Here is a 25,263-nt window from a genome sequence, read left to right on the forward strand (position 1 = left end):
TGCGACCATAGTTCGAGAACTCATTTCGTTTCGGTATTACGGGCTGACCGAAATATCCGAAATATTCGAAATTTCGGATATTTCGGTTGAAATATTGTATTTTTCTGGTATGTTTCGGTAGTTCATTTCGGTGGGTTTTAGGCCAAGTTAAGGCCTGAAACTTCATGGAGACCCTATTTTAGGCTATATAAACACAATTAAATGTTCAAATTGCAAAAATAGTCACCCAAAATGGTATTTTGGATTTGCACCATTGACTAGCAATGTACGGTCGAACCCTAATGTATAACTTAGTTAATTACACATACACATTGTACATTAAACAAGTAATTAAGTAAATTTACTTGGAACTAAGTTGGAAACATAACGATTCATAAGTTAAGTCATAAATCATAATATTAAGTACATAAGACATTAAGTCAATAATAAGTTAACAAATAACAACTTAAGAGTTAAGAAGATGATATAAAAAATTCAAAATCACAATATCCCCAATTGTCCCCTACAAGTCAAGTAGTCATCAACTCATCATTCATCAAGTGACTTAAATGTTTACAAATTTGCTAATAATAACTACTCCGCCGTCTAGCCGTCCAGAATCAACCCCACTCATGGTCCGCTGGAGCCGACGTGTATTGCTCTCCGACTGTAGGACAAATGAATGCCATGTCATAGTGGAAAGGCTTCACAGATGTGCTAAGAAGTTTGAATCTTGTGTTCTCCAAGTGGTTCCGGCGTAGATGTGGCAAGGATTCAAATGAGAAGTGAAAGAATGAAGAAAAAATGAGCAAAAACCAAAAACCAGAGCTGTTTAGACTAACGAAATGGGGTCTTTTATATAAAGTGATTTGACGAAAAATTCGAAATCTCGCGAGATATTGGAAAAATCTCGAGATATCACGAAATTTTGGGAATTTCAATCGAGATATTGTATTTTTTTTTATTCGAACTAGCATTTCGTTTCGAGCAGGTCGAAATTTCCGAAATCTCGATCGAGATTTTGCAAGAATTTTGAACAATGATTGCGACACAGTTGGCAAGTTGGCTTTTTGTGCAGTCATCAACCACATCTGGATGGAGCGAAACCTTAGGAAATGGACATCCAAATCTCGATCTCACCAACGGATTTGGGATTCCATTTCCTTTGAAATCGAAGCTAGGCTCTCCTTTGCTCCTCCATCCTCTTGTATTGACTCCCCAAGGAACAGGCTTATTGTTGTCTCCTGGGGCCTCTCCTCTATCTCTTTCCAAGCCTCCCATGTTTGAGGTTCTGGTTCTTTTCTCCTTCTACCCCTTGTTGTTCTCTCTTTTTAGTAATGAATTTTTTTATTCACCCAAAATATATATATATATATATATATATATATATATATATTGGTTATTAAAATAAATGGTTTGGTCAGTCATATTAGTGCCACCCATGAAGGATACCTCGCTCATTACATGGATGGATTCTTTTCCTTAATCTCCCATGCCCAGCTATTGTACCTTGTCATGTGCAATAAAAGTAGGAAATAGACTAAATGATGAAGTAATACCAAACAAAATGATGGTTAGGCTAGCTGCTCCCCCCCCCCCCCCCGGCGGGTTCTCTTGCTCTCCTTTGGCCCTCAGGCTTGTTTATTCTTCCTTTTTTCTTTGTAATATAATTTTTATTCATCCAAAAAAAACACCAAACTAGTTTTATAACTAGTGGTCAATTTTCTGGGATATTTTTCTGTTGAAACAAATGGACAGTATTGATTATTTAGCAGGAGAAGAAAAGGCGTTCAACGCTTTCTCTCTCTAGAGGACACAATATTGGTTGTGCATATGTTCTTTAAACTCTGAAAGGATTGTGTAAAAGAGTATCTATCGTCCTGAAAATTTGGTTAGTGGCATATTGGCAGCAGTAAAAAGATCTGAATTGTGTGTTACTTTTGCATTTATCTACAACAAGCAATGAAGGGGGGAAAAGAATTTGGCTTATATGTGGCAAATTATTGACCATTTGGTTCATAGTATCAGCTTTTAAGTTTTCTTCGTCTTATTAATTTTGCTGGTTGTGAAGCATAAGTATTTGTTCCTTTTATCTGGAATTTGCAGGGGGAAACAGGGAAAATGTCTGCCAGTGATCCAAATTCTGCAATTTATGTGACAGACTCTGCAAAAGTTATAAAAAACAAAGTATGTCTTTAAATTTCCTCATCCAGGTTTTATTTATAGCCAAATTTACTTTTGCAGATAGGCTGGATAGTCGTTATATTTGCCTCTTATGTGCATCTGGTGCCTAAGGACAATTGCCTACTCTATGGTGGCGAGTATCAATGAGATGGATGAACTTAACTGTGATCTATAATTTTTAACTCTATTTTTTTCCCTGTAGGAGTGTAGGACACTTAACTAAATCATAACAATTTTAAATTACATAATTGATTGAACGGTTGATATCATTCACTTGGGTGGATTTTTTTGGTTCATGAGATTCTGATGGGTGGATGTTGCATGAAGAAGGCAGTTCCTTTACCCATAAGATTATTTGGAACCGGAGGTTTTCACCTTGTTTCTCTTTCTTAATGTGCTGTTTGCCTTTAGATAAGATCTTGATGATTGATTACCTGATTATTTGAGGGTGGAGGCTGAGGAATGTATGTGTCTTGTGTGAGGAAGAACAAGAAAATGGGAGACATCTCTTTGTGGGATGTATATATCCAGTGGCAGTGTGGGTGTTTTTTGGTCAGTAGTAGGGGTGGAGGCTGAAGAATTTGTCTCGTAAGGGGAACACAAATGGGAGACATTTATTTGTATGGTCAAAATATCCAGTGGAGGTGGTGGGATTTTTTGGTCTGTGGTAGGTGGTGATGCAGTTACACAGGCTTAATCTGGGGGTTAGTTTTGTAATTTCTGTATTATTTTATTCATGTTGGTAGAATCGTACGAAATGGAGTTGAGTTAAATTTTTATTTCAGTTTCAGGATAAGATTAGGAGTCTTTTTATCCTCTGTATATTCATACATGCAGCCAATGATTAATCAGATTAAAGTTGAATGAAATTGGAATTTTATGGATGGTATTGTGCACGACTGGTCTCTCTCCTGCACAACTCGAGTAAGTTCTCTGCTACAGTTCTTCTCTTTTTAAGCTTCTCCACTCAGGTCTGATTCCTTCCTAATCAACACCTATTTCTTCTGTCTTTTGTTCTTCCTCAAAATTTCCATTATTCTTTTTATTCTCTAGTTTGTTACTGTTCATCTTCTCCTGCTGGGCGATAGTGTTGAGACTAAACGAGAACTTACGAACCCATCAAATCAGTTCTATTTGGTCTGAGATTTGGGGCAGTAGCAGTCCTCCTAGGGTGATTCAAGCCCTCGAATATCACTCCTGAAATCCCCTCCTGTTGTGCGAAATCAAGCTGCAAATCTGCAACTATATGAAAACCTGTTCTTACCGCCAAGATAAGTTTCAGGAATTTGTTCTTTGATTTCCATATTGATTGGATGAATGGTTGTTGGGTTTCATTGGGCTGTAGATTAACAACTTAGATCTAAATATTCACTTTGATTGGAGCCTCTATGGTTGAGTTCTCTCAATCGTATTACAGTTATGTTACCGCTGGTTCTCTTGTGAATCAGTTTTGTCGATGAAGAATTTTTTACAAAAGTGCTCGAAAACCCCTTTATTTCAAACTTTATTTACCAAATAGTCTGCAATTCTATTACCTTGCCCGAGGGGTCTAGAACTTCCATTTATTTATGGAATTGCAGTTATATCTTTAAATTTGATTATTTACTGCTCTTGTGGGCCCATAACAATCCCAAAGCAAGGTTTTGTGACCCAAGATTGCATTAATTGGTATCAGAGTCGAAATTCTTGCAGCTTTCTAACCATGACTGGATCCCCTCACACCACCAACCTTGAGTTGCATAAGCTAAATTGAGAGTCAACAAAAGACTGAAGGGAAACTTGACCAGCATGGCACATTCCGAAGCCCGATGTCAGGAGAATTCGGCAACCATAGCAGCCCCCAATTCCAAGGTGGATTTATTTTTGAAGGGCCTAAACATTAACAAAAGAGACTGAGCAAGACTGTCCACACCAATTCCTCAGTTTAGTAATCTACGGATATATAGATATGCCTCTGAGTTCACCGCCATAGCCAATTACTTGACTGGTCGACTAGAGTTGAGACTCGAGAGGGTTTTCTCCTGCAAGTCCTTTGTAGATGATAATAAGTGTGAGCTTATCCTCATCAAATTGTTTGGGTATGCATGTTCATGGTGGGATGATGTGCTACAATCAAGGCTTATCAGGGGACTAAGACTTGTCACTAATTGGGAGGCTATGAAGCAAATATTGAACGAGAAATTTGTTCCTCCTAATTTTGAGAAGATGCTCTTCCACAAGATAGTTAGTTTTCATCAAGGCAATAAAGATGTGGATACCTACTCTATAGAGTTCCAGAAGTTGTCCTCCAGATGCAGACTTCAAGAGACAGATCAACAACAGGTGTTGAGATACACTAGTGGACTAAATACAAAGATTCAATTAGAGCTTGCTAACAAAGATTTCAGATTGGTTGATCTGGAAGCTACATATGCTAAGACAGTTGAAGAAAAGTACAACTACTTGAAGGACATGCTCAAGACTTCTTCAGCTTATAGGCCTATACCCAAGACCGAAGAAAGGAAAGTTGAGGCCCATCCATAAGGTTGAAGAAAAGAAGCTAGAGGCCTCTAAGGTAGCCAGTGGTAAAAAAATGTCATGTGTCACAATTGTGGTGAGAAAGGTCTCTTCGGCAGCAAGTGTCTCAACAAGACCCATTTTGTGACCATGGTTGAGACAACTTTTCAAAAAAATTTATATGTGAAGTTTCGAGCTTGATGCTAGAAAAGAAGATGATGTAGTCGTACGAGTTAATTTACAGTTTGGGCCGCTTTACTACCAGGTGTCTTGTCTAGTTGGCCCCATAACGCGTTGTGACGTTTAGTAGGACAATCAAGGCAATGTAAGGTTGGCATACTATATGATGGTGCACGGAACACATCAAAGTGAAACAAGGAAAGCTTATGTTTTTTTTATGTCACTTCATGCATTGTTGGATATGCCTTGACGGCAACAGATTCCGTTTCCAGCTATGAACCAGACTAGTCTTTCTATTCATGGAGTTGTACTCTGGCCATCTTCCCCGAGATATGTGCCCGCAAATTCATTACAAGGGTATCTTGGGTTTGCGACCTAACTCAACGGAGTCAAATTCTTTTAAGAGTGGGAGCGCTGATGTCATTATATGCAGGGTTAATTAGGGGTTACTTTTGTAGTTTTCGTTATTTTTTTATTCATGTTGGTAGAATTGTAGGAGATAAAGTGTAGTTAAATTTTTGTTTCAGTTTCAGGATAAGATCAGGAGTCTTTTTATCCTCTTTATATATATACATACTAAATGAAATTTGAATTTTATGGATGGTGCTAGGTGATAGTATTGGGACACAGGAGAACTCACAAACCCATCAAATCAGTTCTGTTTGGTCTGAGATTTAGGGCAGTAGCACTCCTCCCTATGGCAATTCAAGCCCTTGATTATCACTCCCAAAATCCCCTCCTATTTTGAGAATCAAACTGCAACTATATGGGAACCTGTTCTTACAGCCAAGATGAGTTTCAGGAATTTGTTCTTTGATTTCCTGATTGTTTGATTGGATGAATGGTTGTTGGTTTTCATAGGGTTGTGGATTAGTAACTTAGATCTGAACTTTCACGTTGATTGGAGCCTCTACGGTTGAGTTCTCTCAATCGTTTTATAGGGTAGGTTACCGCTGGTTCTATTGTGAATCCCTTCTGTCGAAGGAAGAAGAAATCCTTTTTTTATTTTACACATAAGGCCTAACTTTGAGAATTATGCAAAAGCCCTTGTTCCTTTAAGTTTGTTCCTGTCCTTTTCCCCTTCTATTCTAAGTGCTAGAAACCACCTTTCTTTCAAACTTTTACCAAATAGTCCCCTATTCAATTATCTTGTCAAAAGGTGTCTAGAACTTCCATTTATTTACAAAGTTGCCATTATATCATTAAAATGAATTATTTACTACTCTTGTGGACCCATAGTGATCCCAAAGTAAGGTTTTATGATCTGTGATTGCATTAAGGGGTGGCTTGGGTTTTCCAGGTTACAATATTGGCAGTTTTGGTGCAATGGAAGGAGGCCCAATGAAAGGGATGGCTGTTATTTTGTGGCAGATGATTTCGTTTGCTTGTGTTTTGATGTTTTGGAAGGAATGAAACTAAAGGATATTTGAAGCAAAGGTGGAATGCGTATCAGATGTGGCAAAAAAAGACGAGAGCCTGATTTTTGGGTGATTGAATACAGAATAGTTGTCAAGCCATTGCCTAGGTACCGTCTAGGCGTCCAGGCTTTTGCTTGGGCCCAAGGCGACAACACACCTTGTTGGCACTTCACGAGTTTACGTTGATTTATGTTTATTGCTTCGTTTTTCGATGAATATGCTTTTGTTATATCCTATACTTTGCTTATTATATGTTGATTTTCTCATATTAGATCATTACGGGCAGGATTATATCATATTGCATTGATATGGTTTCCATGTTGCATATACTCATAATTGTATAAAGTTAACATGGCTTTATTGCATATAGTCATTTACTGGACGCGGGATGCCTAGGGTGCCTAGGAAGCACCTAAGCGAGCGCCTAGGCACCCTTCTAATACTCCCTAATGCCTTGGGTTGCCTAGTTGCCTTGACAACTATGGTCTAAAGTGAGTGAATTAGGGGGCTAAATAATATTTGTGTATGGGACAATTGGGATGAAATTGTAAATGGGTAGGGCGTTTTGAACATTTTGCAATTATAGGGGGGAGGATCTTGGATGTAAGGAGTGGGTTTTTGGGTGGTGATTACTGCTTTTGTATAGCATCCTCTGTGTATAGGTTGCCTTTTACCATAATATATACCAATATACTAACTAGGATGAATGTTTCCATCCTCAGGTAAATAAATATGCATTTTCTGGTGGGCAAGAATCCATAGAGAAGCACAGGAAATATGGAGCAAATCTAGAGGTATCAGTTTCTTGTTTTTACTGCACAGTAATCCATGTAATCAGGAAAGTCCAACTTCATCCATGCCATGATATTTAGCAGATACCATTAAATGCCTAAACAATTTATGAATGGAGACTGGAGAGGCTGGAGCCATGGTGACACAACTATGTCTGCCTAAGGTTCCTCACAACACAAAACACTTTCATTTGCTAAATTACATAGGCTTGTCAAACAAATATATAAATGAATGATACCCAAGGCCATGAAACCTTGTAGTAGCCACTATTGTGGAATTTTTTTTTGTGACCTGATAAAATAGAATGAGGTTTTATACCTTGATGATATTCAAAGAATCAAGGTATAAGTATAGTTTGATGTATAGCAATACTATTGTGAATTTAGGGCATAGTCTTTTCTATAGATTAAGGTGCACAGATGGAGGGCTATCATAACTTGTTTAGTTTCTCATGTTTAAAGATTGGGACCCCCAATTGGAAAGGCTCATCTAAACAATTATCTAAGCTAAGAATTGTAATCATTGGATGATTTTAACCATCAAGTCTACTCAACTCAATTGTAAGCTTTATATGCACCAAGAATTGTCATGATAAAACATTTTTCTGACCTTCTAGTAAACTTGACTCAATTACCCAACTATTTGAGGTTGGTTATATGAATCCTTTTCTACCATTCTACTCTTTTAAGCCATAGCAGCTATTTAACGATACGTTCTTGTGTCTTTCCCGACAACTTCAATGCAAGTTGTCTTTGGACTTCCTATTGTCCTGTTACTGTCAATTAGGACCCCATCACTCCTTACTGGTGTATTTACTAGTCTTAGTTTCATATTTCTACACCATTGATGCATTTAAGCCCTATGGGCTCCTAATGTAAGACTAGAACCTGAATAGGTCTAATCCCAGGCAGGATCAAAAACAAAATCTCCAAAGAACAAGCAAGAGAGCAATGGAAACAAAATGCATATGAGGGAACCAAGAGAACAATGGGAAGTAAAAAGAAGGGAAACGAGAACAATGGGAAGTAAAAATAAGGGAAACAAGAGGACGATGGGAAGTAAAAATAAGGGAAACAAGAGAACAATGAGAAGTAAAAATAAGGGAAACAAGAGAACAATGGAAACTTAAATAAGGGAATAATTTTCTTGGTTGAAGTAACAAATAAAAAGCAGCAATGATCTTGATGTAATAATCTTCAAGAAATCGATGTGACAATCAGTTGAAACAAATCCCAGCAGGTTCTAGCACTCTTGATCTCGATTTTAACAAAATTAGGGTTTGGATTCAATAACCAATGCTAGGGGATGGGGAAGGGAATGGGCATCTCACCCAACCTATCTCACGATTTTAACAAAGGCTAAAACCAATATTTCATTAATCAAATTCGTGTCCAATGCTGGCCTCCCTTACAAACGTATATAGAAGACTCAAAAATAGACTGAGACACTAAAAAGGAAAGGCCTAACCCTATCCTTAACTAATAAGGTAACCTAAATTGACTAAGAAAGTGAAATAATAAAGAAAACAGACTCAAAACATGACTCTAAATACACTAAGGAAGTAAATCCCGTTTTCCTACTTTCTACCCATATTTTAGGCCCATTAAATTGGCCAATTATAAAGTAAACTCATGGGATCAAAGGCCCAAAACCTACATAACCCAACCCAAAGATTATTTTCAATAAAATAAGCCCTCTAAGTGACTTATTTACATCAGCTCCAATTTTTCTTTTTCTTTTTTTGTAAATTTTGAGTGGGCTTTTATTGTAATGGGCCACCTTGACTTGGTTTAACTTAGTTTAGTTATTAGTATGGGTAGTTAAGTTGTAGGGGTCCTTAGTAGTTTCCAATTTTGTTGCTTGAGTTGTCCTTTTAGGATTTTCCTATGTTGTTAAGGCATTGCCTAGGTGGCAAAGCTTTTTCGAGTCCCTAGGTGGCCCATTGTGGACCTGGTCAAGGCACCCAGATGGAAGAAAACAAGGAAAAAGTGTAGGGTAAAAGGGGTTGTGGAGGGGGGAGGGAGGAGGGGAAAATAGGGAAGGAGGAGGAGGAAGCAGCTGTACTGCCATCATGATGTAGATAAGTCACCTAAAGGGTTTATTTTATTGAAAATAAACTTTGGGTTGGGTCATATTTGTATTGGGACTTTGATCACATGGGTTTACTTTGTAATTGGCCAATTAATGGGCCTAAAATATGGGTAGAAAGTAGGAAAACGGGATTTACTTCCTTAGTTTAATTATAGTTCTGTTTTGAATCTAATTTCTTTATTCTTAGTTAATTTAGGTTACCTTATTAGTTAAGGATAGGGTTAGGCCTTTCTTTTTTAGTGTCTAAGTTTATTTTTGAGTCTTCTATGTTAGTTTGTAAGGGAGGCCTGCATTGTACACGAATTTGATTAATGAAATATTGGCTTTAGCCTTTGTGAAAAATCCCGAGAAAGGATGGATGAGATGCCTAGGCCAACCTTTCCCATTCCCTTGCCCCATCCCCTTCCACCGGTTCTTGATTCCAAACCTTAATTTCTGTTAAATTGAGTTCAAGAGTGCTACAAGCATCTGGGAGTTTCTTTACTTCTACATTATCATTCAATTGCAGCTCCAATGGCTTCAATAGGTTATTAATTTTGTGGGATTCTTTCTTTTGGTTATCTTTCGAGATCTCATCATTCTTCTCTAACCAATTTTGAGATCCCATTGCTTTTTTTCTTGTTCTTTGGAAATTTTTTGTCATTTGAGTTCCCATTGTTCTGTTGGTTTCCTCATTTGATTTCTTGTTTATTGGAGGGTTTTCTATTGATCCTGCCTGGGATTAGACCTATTCAGGATCTAGTCTTAAATTACATCACCACTGCCACAGCGGCAACAACAATAGCAGCAGAGGAAGACGGAGTTGGCAACAACATCTGTGAAGACGCTCTATGATGCGAGCTTCCAATCGATGAGGCTCTTCAGTGCTACATACTTGGTAGCAAACTGAGTAATCCCAGGCCTCAACTAATCATGACCATCTAAGTACGTCCTGAACTGATTGACAGCCAATGTGAAGTTGTAGATTGCCGTTGTAGTACTCCTTCCCATCAGCTGTTCCTCTTTGATCGAAGGAATTTATATCATATCTCCAATATCAGATCAAGCCAATGGGCTACACAAGGGGTCCTAAATAAATGTGGTCTCTCAATAATGTAATTCCAGATGGATGTCAATGCAACTAAAACCAGAACCAGAATCTGCTTGGGTTTAATGCAATCGGTTAGGGCAGAATGGAGGATTAGATGAACTTAGGGTTAGGGTTTAATGGAGTTAGGGTTTGATGGTATGGATAGGAGAAGAAGGGTTGGGGGGTTGGGATGAAACCTTACTTGTGTTGGAGGGATCCTTGGATTGATAACAGATCTGAGTAACTAATCTTTGAACCTTCACACAATCGGCAGCAACAAACTTGACAAACTTGAATGCACTCAAAGGAGAGAAAACAGTGAACCAGTGAAGGCTATCTCAGCCTCACCTTCACAGCCTATCTCAGGACAGTGGAATGCATTAAAGCAATAATCTTCTTCATTAAATCGTGGGGGCTCAATGGAGCTCTTTACATTATATAGCCTTCAAGGCTGGACATAAAATAAATCCTAACTATGACTAGGACTCAAAATAGGAATGCTAACTAGGATTTAGGACTTCTAATTAGGATTCAGATTTGCACTAGGAATCCTAATTAGATTACAACTCAATAAAAATAAAACAAATACTAAAAATCCCCACGACTGTTACTGGTGCACCTACCCGATGGTTACTTAGGCTGGTGTAGGGAAGAATCCCTACACCTGCGGCTAGTTTTAGACAGCCAGTTTACATCACTCAATCTCAAGAAACCTTTCCTGCTACCCTATAGAATGCCCCATTTGGCCAACATAATCTTCTCCAACTTCCTCCACCATAATGTTCATCTATCTATGATAAAATTAGCCATTTTTCGATTACCAGAAGCATCAATGGACTTGTAGAACACCATATGTCCATCTGAGTATACCACAAACTCGATGAGCCCTCTTTTAGTCATCGAAGTCCACCACTCACATATTCTGGTGACCTGACCTCCTTCCTCTCCCAACTTAGCCTATGCCCTCTGCTGTACTGCTTCAGCTCCTCCACCTCCAATGACAGGAATTTATGTTGAATCTCCCATGGGTTAGGGGCCTTTACTTTGCCTGCTCTGTAGCAATGTTTAATAGGTTTTGAAGTTGGATCCTTCGCAGCATGGAATGCCCATGCATTAGGGGTGTCAATCGGTTGGTTCGGTTTTTTCGGTTTCAATGTGGCTTTTAGGGAAACCGAAACCGAAACAATAAGAAATGTTCGGTTTTGGTCCGGTTTCAGTTTCAGTGCAGTTTGGTTTTGTGTCGGTTTCAGTTTATGATAACAAGTTGATATCAGTTTGGATTCAGTTCAGTACCGATTTTTTAATAGGGGTAGGGTTCGGTTTGTGCTTATTTGTATTCTCTTTCTCTTTTACAACACACATTCTGTCAGAGAGGAATACAACATGCCACCAAAAAGTAACTTCCATAGACAAAAACAAAGCAATTCTCCATACTTGAAACACAACACCAATTGAACCACTACCAGCCACACATTCTGTCATGTATGAAATTGTTTGTCACATTTATAGATTTTTCTAGCACTTTAAAAAATGAGTCACAATTGAATCAGGTTCCATAGACATAAACGGAGACTTTGCAGCCAGAAGGTTTCAAAGCCAAGAAATAAATAAAAGATACACTTAAAATTCTGGAATGGTTTAAAATAAACTACCAAATCGTATTTGGATTTGCCCTTAAATAAGAATACTTTCTTCCGTCAGCGAGTGTCATCGTGAAGAGTAAATAAACTGTCAATTGGGGAGTCTTATTGATGGGTTGGAGTTCATATGGTGAGTTCTGTCACCTGCAATCGGGGAGTCTTACTGCTGGTTAGGAATCTCTGTCTAAAGTTTCAGCTGGGTTGGAGTTCATATTGTTGAGTCGATTCAAGAGTTCTCAGGGTAGGGAAGGACTAGTTTAAAAATTTGCAATCAAGCACAGGACTTCCTTTCATTTCATGAGTCCGGAGAATAGGGAGCAAAATGAAAAGAATCAAGAGTTGAGATGGAAAAAAAAACAAGGGAAATCAGAACCTGTCGCAGTGCCGCTGCTGGATGCGCGTGTGCCATTGCCCGTTGCCGGTTGCCTGAGTGCCGGTGCCATTGAGTGACCTTGAGGCTTGAGTGCAAAGTGCTGTTGAGGCGCTGAGAGTCGAGAGTGAAAGGGAATAAGGAAGAGGAAGGAATCGATTAGGGTTTAGCCGTTTAGGGCATTTACTCGTTTAGTTTTTACTCTTTTTTTTAAGGGTTTGACCAGGTCAGTTCGGTTCGGTCTGGGTTCGGGTTCAACGGTGCACCATCGGGTTAGACCAAACCGAGCCAAAACCAAATGCCTTCTAAACCCACACATTGAAGCCGATCCAATAAGACCGGTCCGGTGTGGTTCAGTCTCATTCGGGTCGGTTTAACCAGTTTGGTTTAGGTATTGACACCCCTACCATGCATTGAATGTGAACAATTTCATCACTGCCATTCAAAGCCTTTGGAACTTATCCTTCAGCTTATTGCTGGAGTATTCTGTGGTCTTTGTCTGTTTAGCAGACTCTGCTCTATAGTCCAATGGAACTTGGTTCTGTGGCATAGCCTGTTCCCTCTCCAACGTCCTCTCAAATCGGTTCCTCTATCTAACTTATGCAGAACACACTGAAATGGCCCCCTACTACTTCCGACTCCCGCAGAGGAAGATAGTCCACTAACAGAGAATCTCCGCCCCTACTCATCTGCCTCAAAAGTCAAAACTGCCCAAGCTAGACCTAACTGCCTCAGCATGCTATCTCCTCTCCTCTCTCTCCAAGTTAATGTCAATAAAGCCACTTCCAGCATGCATGGATTCATACTCATCATCTGCTTGTTCATCAATGGCTCCCATATTACATCACTGGGGTGCAGTATGCTCCTGCAAGAGCTCTTCCTGTCTCTGCCTGGCTCTTGATACAGCTTTCCCCGTACCCAGTTATCTTTGGAAAGAGAGTAAAACATCTGTTCAGACATCTAGGCATCCTGTCACATCTGCAAGGTGCATTTTTAGTCGGTTGATGTCCCTTCGGGATAGTTTTTCTACACAACTTGCATTGAACTTTTTCGCTGTCCAATTCCGGTCTCTAGATCCCATATGTGCAGCCGGGATTAGCCTACTGAGTAGGTTGATTGCCGGCCATCTGTTTTGCACCAATGAAAAAACAACATGAAAGTTCATTTTATTTTTTGGCCAAAAATGCAATATTGTTAACACAAATGATGCTAAATTTATCATTCAGTACAGTGGTTTAACATTACAAATATAATCATGGTTTTCAAAAAAATGTTTCTTTAAATATTTAAAATTAGGATAATTAAGAAAATTTCCAAAAAAATGCGATAAAAGTCATTTTTTAAAACAAATTCAGTCAAAAGACTCAAAGCACATGCATAAAACAAAATTGTAGACAAGTCACTAATGCACTGTGTAATGAGTGGTCCCATCATTATTTGAATTTTTTTTTTTTGGATATCAAAAAATCCAAAAAAATGGGATTCCGCTCTGCTCATCAAGTAAAGTGATGAAGGTGTACTAATGGGTAAGAGTCGTATCAAGACAGAGCTTTGATGTCAACTTCGCACAAAAAACTCTCTCTTTTCGTATCAAAAGAAAGCTTCTGTTCTATCTTGGAAAAGTGACGATTTCGTAGAGACTATAATTATCTAACAGTTCGAGTACAATTGATATAATTGAGGCGCAATCCAGATATGGTTTTTGGGGGTGGAATTTGTGGCGGCAACCCGTAGGGTTTGCTGTTTTTCTGTAAAATCTCGTAATTTACGATCAATTCATTCAATATTTTCTTTTTTAGAGGACAAATTATCACATTTTTTTTTTTGGATATTTTGACAAAAAACCAACATAAAAGTCGATTTAAGGCACTCAAATTGGAAACAGAGGTATTGCACACCATGTACTAACAGATCAAACAAATAAACAAAAAAAAAGGTTAAAAAGCCGAGTTATTCGCCTTGAACTGCGTGGAGGTTGAAGATGTGAGATTCTGGGAGGTTAGATGTAGAAATCCACTCACTTTTTTCACGATCAAAGACTGTGATGTGTAGATCAACAAAAAAAGGTAAGGATCCCCAAATTTGAGAAGATTTGGCTGAAATTTGAAGGAAAGATCAAGCTCTTAACATTCAGGGAGGAGAAATACATGTTTTCTGGGTTTTAAAGTCAAATCAACCTCTTTTCAGATCGTTTTTTTGGCCCGTTCCATCTGGAACAGATGGGGATCAGCTGATTGTTAATGTATATATATTGACACTGCCCTTCCCTAACAGTTTGAGGCTTTGAGTTTTAAGGTGAAACGGTAGCGAACATGGTATCAGAGCCGGGAGGTCGATTGTTTGACTCCTGGGAAGTGCAAAAATCAGGTAAGGGCCGACACTTCTTCGTCCTCGGTGCTGCATGAGCTCCACGTGCAAGGACCATGGGATCTTGGCCTGTACGTGTGGAGGAGTGTTAATGTATATATTGACGCTTCCTTCCCTAACAGGTTCGAGCTTTTGGGTGAAACGAACACTGGTTCCACTTCAAATTGGGTGGGAAATTGGCAATCAGATTCTGATTCTTCAAACCATAGTTCTAGTTGTTTGTGTGTTAACATGGTGAATGGGAGCCTATCCAATGTGTCTCCTCTTATTTTATATTGTAACCCTTGTATTCGAAATGGGCCACCATAAACAACTATTCTTATTCATCTATAAGTCTCTCCCAGAGAAAGATCTGGCATTGCTCATCTGGCAGGTTGAGGCCTATCCTGAATCCAACCCTAGGATTGACCAGTAAACTTATAACTTAATCTGGAAATCAACACAAAGCTATTTACTTATAAGTTAAGTCAACTGTCAGGCTAGATCCTGCTAGGTTTCGTTATTTATTATCCTTGAAGCAAAAGTTAATCCAAGCTGAAGTTCATAATGCTCAGTCTCTTGGTTTTGCACTTCTGAATGAATACTTTTACTGGAAGTATCTGTCATGGTTTTATTTGTTTATATATAATGCAATTCATTATACTTATTGTTGACTTCAGTTGCCCACTGCCTGAAACTAGCCCAATGTGAATTCTGAGGTTAGCAGCCTTATCTGACACAATGCTGGGGGTTTCATCAATCAGTTTCAGGTCGAGTCGGGGCCAAAGTGCTCTCAGAACTTTGTGGCAGGTCAATGCCTTCAAAATGGATAACAAATGTAGTTTTATTTTGATTTTTTTTTTTCATTCAATTGGAACTTTGAGATTACTACTTAAACCTCCTTACCAATTCCAATCCAAGGGCTCAAGAATTTGCTCGTTGTCTGTGTGTATATTTGTGCACAGAATGTTGGTTTTTGTGTTATGAAAGTTCTTTTGCTCAGTGTTTGCAATGGATTAGCTTTGTGACTGGCATATTTCTTTTTGATGTTATTCAGGTAGATATACCAATTAAGTACCTTGGTTTTTTCCTGGAAGATGATGCTGAACTGGAACACATGCAGAAGGTGAGATCACCACATCAAATCTATCTTGTTCCATGTTGTGGAGAAAGTTTGCTACGTTGCTCTGTTCTATTAATTTATACACGTGAATCCATTCTTACATAGCTGGATGGATGACTGGTTCATTTTCTTACTTGAGTATTACTTCATTATCTTTCAGGAATATGCTGCTGGGAGGATGCTAACAGGTGAGGTGAAGAAGCGCCTTATAGAAGTTTTAACCGAAATTGTGGAAAGACATTGTAGGGCACGGGCTGCAGTGACTGATGAGGTAGGGACACTTTTTGACCTTTTCTCCTCCTCTTGATGTTTGTAAGGATTAATGGTTAATCAAGTTCCGTGTGCTTTTAGTACTATACCGCTTAAAGTTTCCATAAATAATTGGTTTGTGAATTCATAAAAGAGCTGGGTTAAATGGAATTGTTGAATTGCATAATATAGTGTCCTTGATGTTTGCAAGGGTTAATATGGCTAATCAAGTTCCTGGTGCTTCTGATAGTATCGTGATTGAAGTTTCTTTAAACAGAATTTGATTTGTAAATTCATAAAAAGGCCAGGCTAGGTGGACTTGTAGAATTGTATGATATGGTGTTTGCATCTTCCTGTGTGCGTTACCATAGTTTTAAAAATGTGGAGGAAACAATCTCAAACATCCACCCCAGATTTGGAACTTATCACTTCTTTGGATTTTTGTGTTCTTATTAATTTATCAGGATGTAAGTAAATCTGACATGTTCTTGTGACCATATTCCATCTTCCAACTGTTTCATGAGACATCACTCCAAATGTATGAAGTTATAGAGACTTAAAGTGATTCTCTTCAATCATTTTGTGTGCTTATCTAGTTGCTGACTTGGTGCCCATTCCAAGTCCTATGACAACTAGGACTTTCAAAGTCCTTGTAAAGACTCAACCCACGAAGTAGAAAACCTCCCCATAGCAGCTGGCCAGCCTAGTTATTACAATTTAAAACTACTAATAGGCCTCAAAAGCATTAAAATTCCCCAAAGTACCTAATGGCTGCCAATAACACAAAATTGACTCTGACTGGCCATTTTTGTAATCTACTTCACCAATAAAAAGTTGTTTTTAACACCATGCACTATGTATTGAAACCTATTTGGTAACATGAACATCAACCCCCACAGACCAAAAAACTTCAGAGAAAAAGCTTGCTGAAACTAGTAAGAATTGTTGCAAAGTGTCGTACTCTGTGTTAGCTGTTCAACCTGATTGGGAAATTCTCTTTGGCAAGGGGATTGGACCAGATTTGGATCAATGGACTGTAGTGTCTAATGGGCTTTTCTCGGGTGAATCAATCTATCAGTCTTTCATACAGGGATGAAAAATGCAACTTCTCTCTTTTCCTGTCCAAGATCCCCCATCATATTGATGTCAGTGTGCGATCAACATTCAACAAGACAACATGTTTTACACCACTTGGTCACTTGGATCCAATTTTGATTTTGATCTGATGAATGGCTTTGGTTTTCTAAATGCTCTTGTATCATGTAATCAAATGTTTATGACAGAGGTGACCCTGTAATAGTTATGACCCCTTTTCCCATGTGGTTTATTAATGTTGTCAAAGATCTCCAATACTTTTTTTTTATTGGGGGGGGGGGGGGGAGAAGGGGACCAATACCACTTTCTTCACCAAGAAAAATGACATTTCAGAACCGTTTTAGGACCATTGATGACCGTTTTGTAGTTGCAAGTTTTTTCTTGTTCTTAAATGCAACAAAGTGCATGAGAACTTTCAATAGAGAAACGAGATTTACTTGGGGGTAAACTATCCAGACAATACACCTTGCTTGATATTTGACAATGATTTTTCCTAGTGTACTCTAGGCATTTCCCATTGACAAGGAGCATATTAGTTATCCCAGCTTGCCTGTAGGAGAACAAAAACCAGTCTCTTGATATTTCCAACTATTCGACTTTATAGATAGATCACTACACCCACCATCTTTAGCCATTAAAAAGAAGAACAAATAGTGGATGCTTATTTTAGACTTGGAAGGTCCATTAAAAATGAATAATATATTCTTTAGATTATTCTTCTGATTTTATACTGTGGCTGTGTGGCATAATGCTTCCTGGTTTCGCACCCAAAGAGAACATAAAATCTAATACTTCCCATTTTATCTTGTATAAATGAAATCATATTCTGTTGTTCATCGTTCATATTTTTTAATATATCTTTGTTATCCATATTATCTATTTTATCTTATTTTTTGCTCGCTCTTTCAGATGGTCGATGCGTTCATGGCCATTAGACCGCTTCCCAATATGTTTGATTAGGTCAGGTGATGGATTCCTGGATTCATAACAGGGTGTGTCTGGCTCAGTGGAATTAATTTGGAATGGACTGGTTGGAATACATGGGTTTGAAATCGATAGAATTGCTAATGATACCATTTGGGTAACAGAAGGCTTGGGTGTGAGACAAATTTGGTCTTTGCCCACTTGTAAGAGCTACATGTGAACACACATTCTGTTTGGAAATTGTAGCTTTGAGGGCATTTTTTCTTTTCTGATTTAGACGGACCACCTAAACTGCTTAGCAAACCATTTATTCGTCTTCAAAGATAAGTTCTGAAAGGTGTAATTTGACTCAAAGAAAGGAAGGAAAAAAAACCAATTGATCAAATCAGGTTCACAAGTGATGTGTCGATAGTTTCTGTAATGGAAGTATTGAGGAGCTTCACAAACCCTTCTCTGGATAGTTTTACCTTTTTATCTGATTGAATCAACTAATTATTTTGATTGGGTGAGTCTTATCTACCGGCAAAGGGCGTCTCTAGGTTTTTTCCGTCTCATGTTTGGTGGCCTTATCCATCCTTTATCTTATACATCTTTCCATCTTGTGGCTTGGAGTTTCTTTAGAGTCAATTTCCTTAAATAATATTCGGGAGAAAGTTTTCTGTTCGGGAGTATGGCCTATGTCAGCATTCCCATGAGTCTCTCTCATCCCTATATGAAAAGGCACCTCTGCCCTTTTGTTTTGAGGAAGAGAGATAAACACATGGGAGTACTGGTGTAGACCACACTCTAATAGAAAACTAATTCTCTTAAAATTTTCACATTTTGACTTAAATAATAATATATTATTCTGAAAATGCAATTTCGTTTGGTAACACTCTCCATAAATGTGTGATTTTCGACACTTGCACGATTGAACTTTGAATGTACAGTTTCAATAATGACATGCTTTAATACCAGTGAGTAAATGAACTTCATATTTTGTAAATGGCCGTATGGTGTTTTAATTGAAATTAATTTTGTAGTTTTGGTGGTTATGTTACTCTTATGATCTTATTAGAATCTTATATGGAAAAGGAATGGAGTGATAGATAAACTCCAATTTATCTCCCTTAATATTGTTTTTATTCCCTTACCCCCAAAAAAAATATTGTCTTTATTCTTTCTTCTACCTTTTAAATTACAATACATCTTGTTGTCATTAAAATGGTGAAGTGAGAAGTTGTAACCTTCTTTTGATTGCTTGTACTATTCCTAAAAGTTAATTAATGTAATGGTAAAAAAAGGTTTTTAAATTAATTTGAAAGTGACTTGTCTTTTAATCATTATTAAAAACTGCATATTTTTGTGTAATCATGTGAAATGATAAGATTTGTCATCATTTATAAAAAAAAGTATGTTATACTAAAAGAGAAAAAAAGTACACTTGTGACTCTTTTTACCAACCTTGATTATAACAAGATTTACCCTTTCATCTATTAGGTAGACCATCAAGGAGAATCCTATATGACTATCTATATGATTTTGTTGTTTTTTTAAACAAGTTAAAAAAGGTACTACTAATAAGTTTCTTAATAACATTTAGGCAAAACTTTTTGTGCATGGTCTTGCACCCAACCATTTGGATGGGCATTACCATATATGGTACATGACTCCTCACCTCCATCCAATGGTTTGATGCATGGCCATGCAAAAAACATCTCCCCTAACATTTATTTTATAATATAAGTTATATAAATATGAAATTATAAAAATATTTTTTTATATAATATGCCCTTTATGATATTTTTACCAAAAAAATATTTATTTTATTATATAAAAAATAAAACACAAAATATACAATTCATTACCTTGATAAGATGCATGTCAGGTATGTTGAATAGTCATTAAAATGACATGCATTCATCACAACCAATGGATACACAATAGCATCATACGTTCTTGGCGTGATATTTGTTTATAATCATTGCAACAAAGTATTCACCATACTTACACCGTACATCATCTTTACTTTCATCTCTCAACCTATATGCATGTTAGAATATTAGAAAGAGTTATGATAGTGAAGATTCGAATTGCAAGACTAAGATATTGGAGAACAACAATATTACATTCATAGCCTGTGGAATAAAAAGAAAAGAATTAGATCCAAAAGCAGAACATATCTCACGAACATCTTCAATGACAGCTGCAATGTCAAGAGGTGAAATACGGTTTGAACTTCAATAAAGCTAATAATCTCCTTATTGTCTGATTCAACAAGGAAATTTTTTCTTTCTAAGTCATGAGCTTGCATTAGTGCTTCAATCTCTAATGATTAGATCTTTTCTTTGGATGGCACAGGATAAGACTTCGGAAATACAAAGCGCATTTAGAGTACGATCATTATAATCCCTAAAAATAACACGCCAACAGTATTTCCTTGAGGATTTTCAGCATCACAGTTCACCTTTATAGAACCTAGTGGAGGGGCATTCCACCGGTCATTATCATGACTTAAATTGGCATTCAAATTGACCTAAGAAAGTTTTGGAGATGTAATAACTAACTGAAACTCAAGGAATGCTCTTACCTTAATTAATATCCAATTCTTTGTTTTGAATACTCCATCACTTCTAGCACACCACAAATGTCAACATATAAACGAAGTATGGGAGAGAGATTATCAATCAACCATCTTGTCTTGGCATATCAATAGATCCCAACTGCTTTGACGAAAGGACATTCTAACAAGAGATGTTCTTTAGCCGCCCCACATCTATGACAAGTAGGATCTATTAGAACACGGTGAGAAAAGGCCTTCACCCGATGCTAAACCATCATCACAAGCTCTCCACATGAATGATTTTATCTTTGGTAGCATCTGTAGAGATTAAATGGTATTCCAAACACTCGTAGGAATTTGGTCCTATGGATGTAAGCGAGAATTAGAAGGACCCAAGGTCGCTCTTTCCTCATTTTAACTCACCAAAAGAAAGTAAACCGACTTGACAGTAAAGACACCATTCCTTGAAACTCCCTATACTTTCTTGTTTGCTCTTAGACTAAGCTTAATTTTAGAGATTTGTTTTATAATTGTTGAAAATATATCATCCAAATTATACATGAAAATGCGTGTAACAAAGGGTTTAAATGACTTATCTGTTTTGTAGACAAACCAAAGTTGACGTCGGTAACTCAAGCACCAAATATAATGTCACGAACCTGAAATTATGTTGAGAAATTTAAGGGGTTGAGTCGTATCAATGGACACTGTCCTTAAGACTGTAGAAGCCCCCTATGATGCAAGTCGGGTTTTTACGAATTAGCTTCCAAGATAAAACAACCCTTGATCCTTTCAGTAGTTGTTGCACTAGCTTATTGGTCGAGCCCTGTCAAGATACACGAGTTGTGCTCAGTCAATAACAGGAATGGAATAATAGGACCTCTCAAAACAATAAAACTAGAAAGAAAACTTGAGAGAAATTGAATACAAGAGACAATGTGTAATACCCTTTCCAAGGGATGTATCATTTCAAGAGTCACAATCAATTTCAATCAAAACCGACCAGTGTCAAATAGAGTCGGAACATATAGAGGTATTTTGAAACTTTCTTTTATAAAAATACAACAATAAATCATCAAGATCATATTTTTCTTAATTCGTATTAGATTTGGTACATACAATATGCGGAAAAGTAAAAATTATTTAATGGGAAAAGCTAGATGTAACCTAGATATGTTACAAAAGCATTGTAACCTATTGTTCATTACTAAAATACCTTCAATTTTAAAAGCATGATTCGTCCTAGAAGAAACTAAAAATTTCAAAAAGCAATGAATAGAGTATACTTTTATCAGTTTTTCAGTAAAAGTCTTGCTTTGAGGGTATAAATGGAATTACATACTACAAAAAGATTCAACGACATTTCATTGCAAAAATCGGCCTGATTTACAACTTCTAATAATGATTATTGGGAGTGGGACCACACATGAGAAATAAAGAACTTTCATATCAATCTCTCCTCTTCTTAAGATGGAGCCAGACTAGAAAAAGCAAAGGAAAAATTACATGATTTGTGGACTTTTCTTTACAATAGCGATTTTTTGTTTACACTAGGTTCTAAGATTTTATGCCTCCAACCAAAAAAAAAAAAATTATGCTGCAAAACAAAAAAATTAATGACAATTCCCACAAAAATTTTGTCATCTAAGCGGGCACTAGAGGAATCCACATCATGGTTTTAGGGATCAATATTGGATCAATGGAATCGTTTGATCCATATTGTTATCGATGGTCCCCAATCCCACTCCTAGGGTGATCCAATATCAGTGGATTTGTATGGATCAAAGGTAAAAAGGTTAAAATTTATTTTTTAAAGAAAAACTAAGGGTAAATATGTCCGATCCAGATTGATACAAGTCAATCTGGATCGGTAATGGCTGAGATCGATCCCTTACCCGATACTGATTCCTAAAACCTTGATCCACATACATTGAATTTTTTTTTCTGACTCTCTCCTCCATCGTCCTTTCACTTATTATATGAAACGTCTCCCTCCCTACTATTGCTTCCACTTAGAGATTCTTTCCTAAGCTGCCAACTTAAAGAATTATAAATTTGGAACCTGAGATCAAATTGGTCCCTATAGATTCTGATCCGGATAAGATTGAATGGTCTCAAAAACTCTAGAATTGGCCCCCAAATCTGAAAGCCTAGCGGTCTAGACCCAAAAAATTGGTAGGCCCAGAATGGTTGGAATTGGGATCGGTCACGATCAATTGGACAATTCGAACAAAGATTTTAAACACGGAATCAGTAATTGAATCAATACCTACCATACTCTTCCAAATCATATTAGAATTGATTGGAATCGGTCCCCAAACCCTAGAATCGACCCTTAAAATATAATATACTTAAAAAAATTCCACATGCCATCATTATAGTAATACCAAACCTACAACACTTGCCACTTGTCATCTTCTTAGATTTTATCTTTCCTAAATATATTAGCATGTTTAATAATTAATACAATTGATTTCTTTGAAAGGAGTTCTACAGAATTAGTCACCTTTAGATTCTGAGGTAGCAAAAACTGCGAGTTGTTCAAAGCTCTCCTTCGACCCTTGTCAAGCTCCTCCTTCAATTATACATCTCATGCATACTCAATAACTATCTAAATATCGAGGTTGTGTTTGGTATGTATTCTAGATTGATTTCACATTCTTGGACGATAAAAACAACTATTTTTATCATTTGAAATACATATGCAGCCTGAATTTACCAATCTCCTCAACCATTGACCATCACCATTTGGATCAATTCCTGCAAATGAATTTGCTATAGACTAATAGTACGGAAGCCTACTAAGCATATATTAACATCTGTAGTAAATGATGATTTTCCAATTTAAGCTTATCACCGAGGCATCCAACCTCAAGTACAGAGCATCCTAAGCGTGAAATTAATAAAACAAAAGACAGGATTAAAATTGTTTGAAGTAGAGTTGTTGGTGAAGGGAAGCCATGGTGAAACTTCAAATTCTTATTTCAGCACAACTCACTAAATTCTCATTTTAACTACAAAGCCTTGGTTTCTTTACAAGTTAAACAATACCCTTTGCAATGCTACATAGGCTACAATAATTAAATGCTTTTCACTGCAAATAACATGTCCATAGCAAAGTTTTCGCCTCTTTTAAACATTTTCACAATCTCGCAAACAGAAAAGTGTAAGGGATAGATTAGTAAAACCAGAGAGATTAATTTTTCTATTGCACTTTCAAATGGTCGACGCGTTCATGGTCGGTAGACCGCTTCCCAATATGTTTGATTAGGCCAGATGATGGATTGTCCTGCACTTATACCTCTAAGATAAAACAACTCTCAAATCACATAGGTTGCAGTTCTAAATATAATTACATAGGGAGCCCAAAGGCTATACTCACTAACTCATAGACACTGACAGACTACTTTCGAGAAGAAAACAATATTTAAGATTGTTTTCAAAACAATATTAGAGAAATTGACAAGATTTTCTCCCTTCATATAACAGAGGAAGAGGCACTACTAAGAGACGTCTCCAAAAAATATACCCCAAACCCATGTCTTTTCCCACAAACCTTGTTTATTAGGCATTCAAACAAGTCTTTCAATAGACACATCTATTGGCTATTTAGGTGTCCATTAGGAAAGACCTCAAACCTCTAACACGGACCTAGCTCATGTCCAGCCGTGGCTAGGGCCCACATGTGAAATGACCACCCCACCCCTATTTTTGTTGTCATTTAGTGGGGCTGGACAGAATCCTTTTCCCCTCTAACACACCATCTATAAAACAAAATAATATTTTGAATCTTTAATTTTAAAAACCATTTAAAAACACAACAGTGGATGAGGTAATCTTCAAGTCTTCAATGGACAAATCTCCTTCTCCTCTTCCTGCTGATGATCCTGTTGGTGAACCCACGAATCCGTCATGAATTGAATCAGATTGCAAAAGCAAGAGGTACAGAAACAGAGAGGGCTAGAGATAAAGGTGTTGATAACATGAAACAAGTCAAGAGCACCTACAAGAAAGTGCTAGAGATGGGAAACAATGGAGATGCGGAAAAGAATGAAGGTAGTGTTGATAAGGAGGAGCCCCAAAGCCTATGATCAAATTAGCGTGGGAGAGAAAGAGAAACCCACCGGAGCAGAGATGGGAAGAGATGGCTCGAATTAGCTCATCGTGAAGGATTTCCCAATTCTGGAGTTGTTTGATGCAAGGAGGCACATGAATTCCACCACAATTATGAGGTAGATCAAATCAATGAAAAATTCCGAAATTTCATGCATGAATCCATTTTGAGTTTGTTTTTGTTATCAATGGATAAGTTTTATTTTTATTAGGTGTAACTTATATGCTGTGACTCTGAGAACAAAGAGGAAAAACCCTCTCTGGTTGTTGAGTTCCATGGTCAGCATTCATGGCTTCTCCTCTAAAAATCCTAAACAGGATTAGAAAAATAACAGCAGCTCTTATTCTAAGGAGGAGGAGGAAGAAGACGAAAAGGGTAAACATAAACATATTTTTATCTGCTCCATTTTCCGAAGTTCCTCTAATAGAGGGGGGTGGACCCCACCCGGGCAGTGTGTTCGGGCAGGGGTAGGGTGGTCATTTTTGCCCCCTCCCTATTAGAGAAACTTGGGAAAATGGACCTGCCCAGGAAATGGAGCAGATAAAGGTCCGGGATACAACATGATTAAAATGGTTCTTTTTTTAATTCAGAGTTTTAGTTGACACCGTTACTTAAACTGAGTGCAGTTGTAATTTTTAAAAAACGTGGAGG

At 37.5% G+C, this 25,263-nt stretch overlaps 1 protein-coding gene across 1 annotated transcript in view; it reads left to right on the top strand.

Moving 5' to 3' along the window:
• The window catches only part of LOC122639930 (tryptophan--tRNA ligase, cytoplasmic), a 36,422-nt gene extending 18,197 nt beyond the window's left edge, over positions 1–18,225 (top strand). Inside the window, exons 8-12 of the mRNA XM_043832979.1 lie at positions 2,086–2,166; positions 6,980–7,051; positions 15,623–15,691; positions 15,849–15,959; positions 17,942–18,225. Coding sequence (XP_043688914.1) covers positions 2,086–2,166; positions 6,980–7,051; positions 15,623–15,691; positions 15,849–15,959; positions 17,942–17,992 — 384 coding nt within the window. The 3' untranslated portion in view covers positions 17,993–18,225. The remainder of the gene's footprint in view (positions 1–2,085; positions 2,167–6,979; positions 7,052–15,622; positions 15,692–15,848; positions 15,960–17,941) is intronic.
• The last annotated feature ends 7,038 nt before the right edge of the window (positions 18,226–25,263 follow it).

The sequence above is a fragment of the Telopea speciosissima genome, chromosome 9, assembly GCF_018873765.1.
Source record: "Telopea speciosissima isolate NSW1024214 ecotype Mountain lineage chromosome 9, Tspe_v1, whole genome shotgun sequence".
In the NCBI taxonomy this organism is placed as follows: Eukaryota; Viridiplantae; Streptophyta; class Magnoliopsida; order Proteales; family Proteaceae; genus Telopea; species Telopea speciosissima.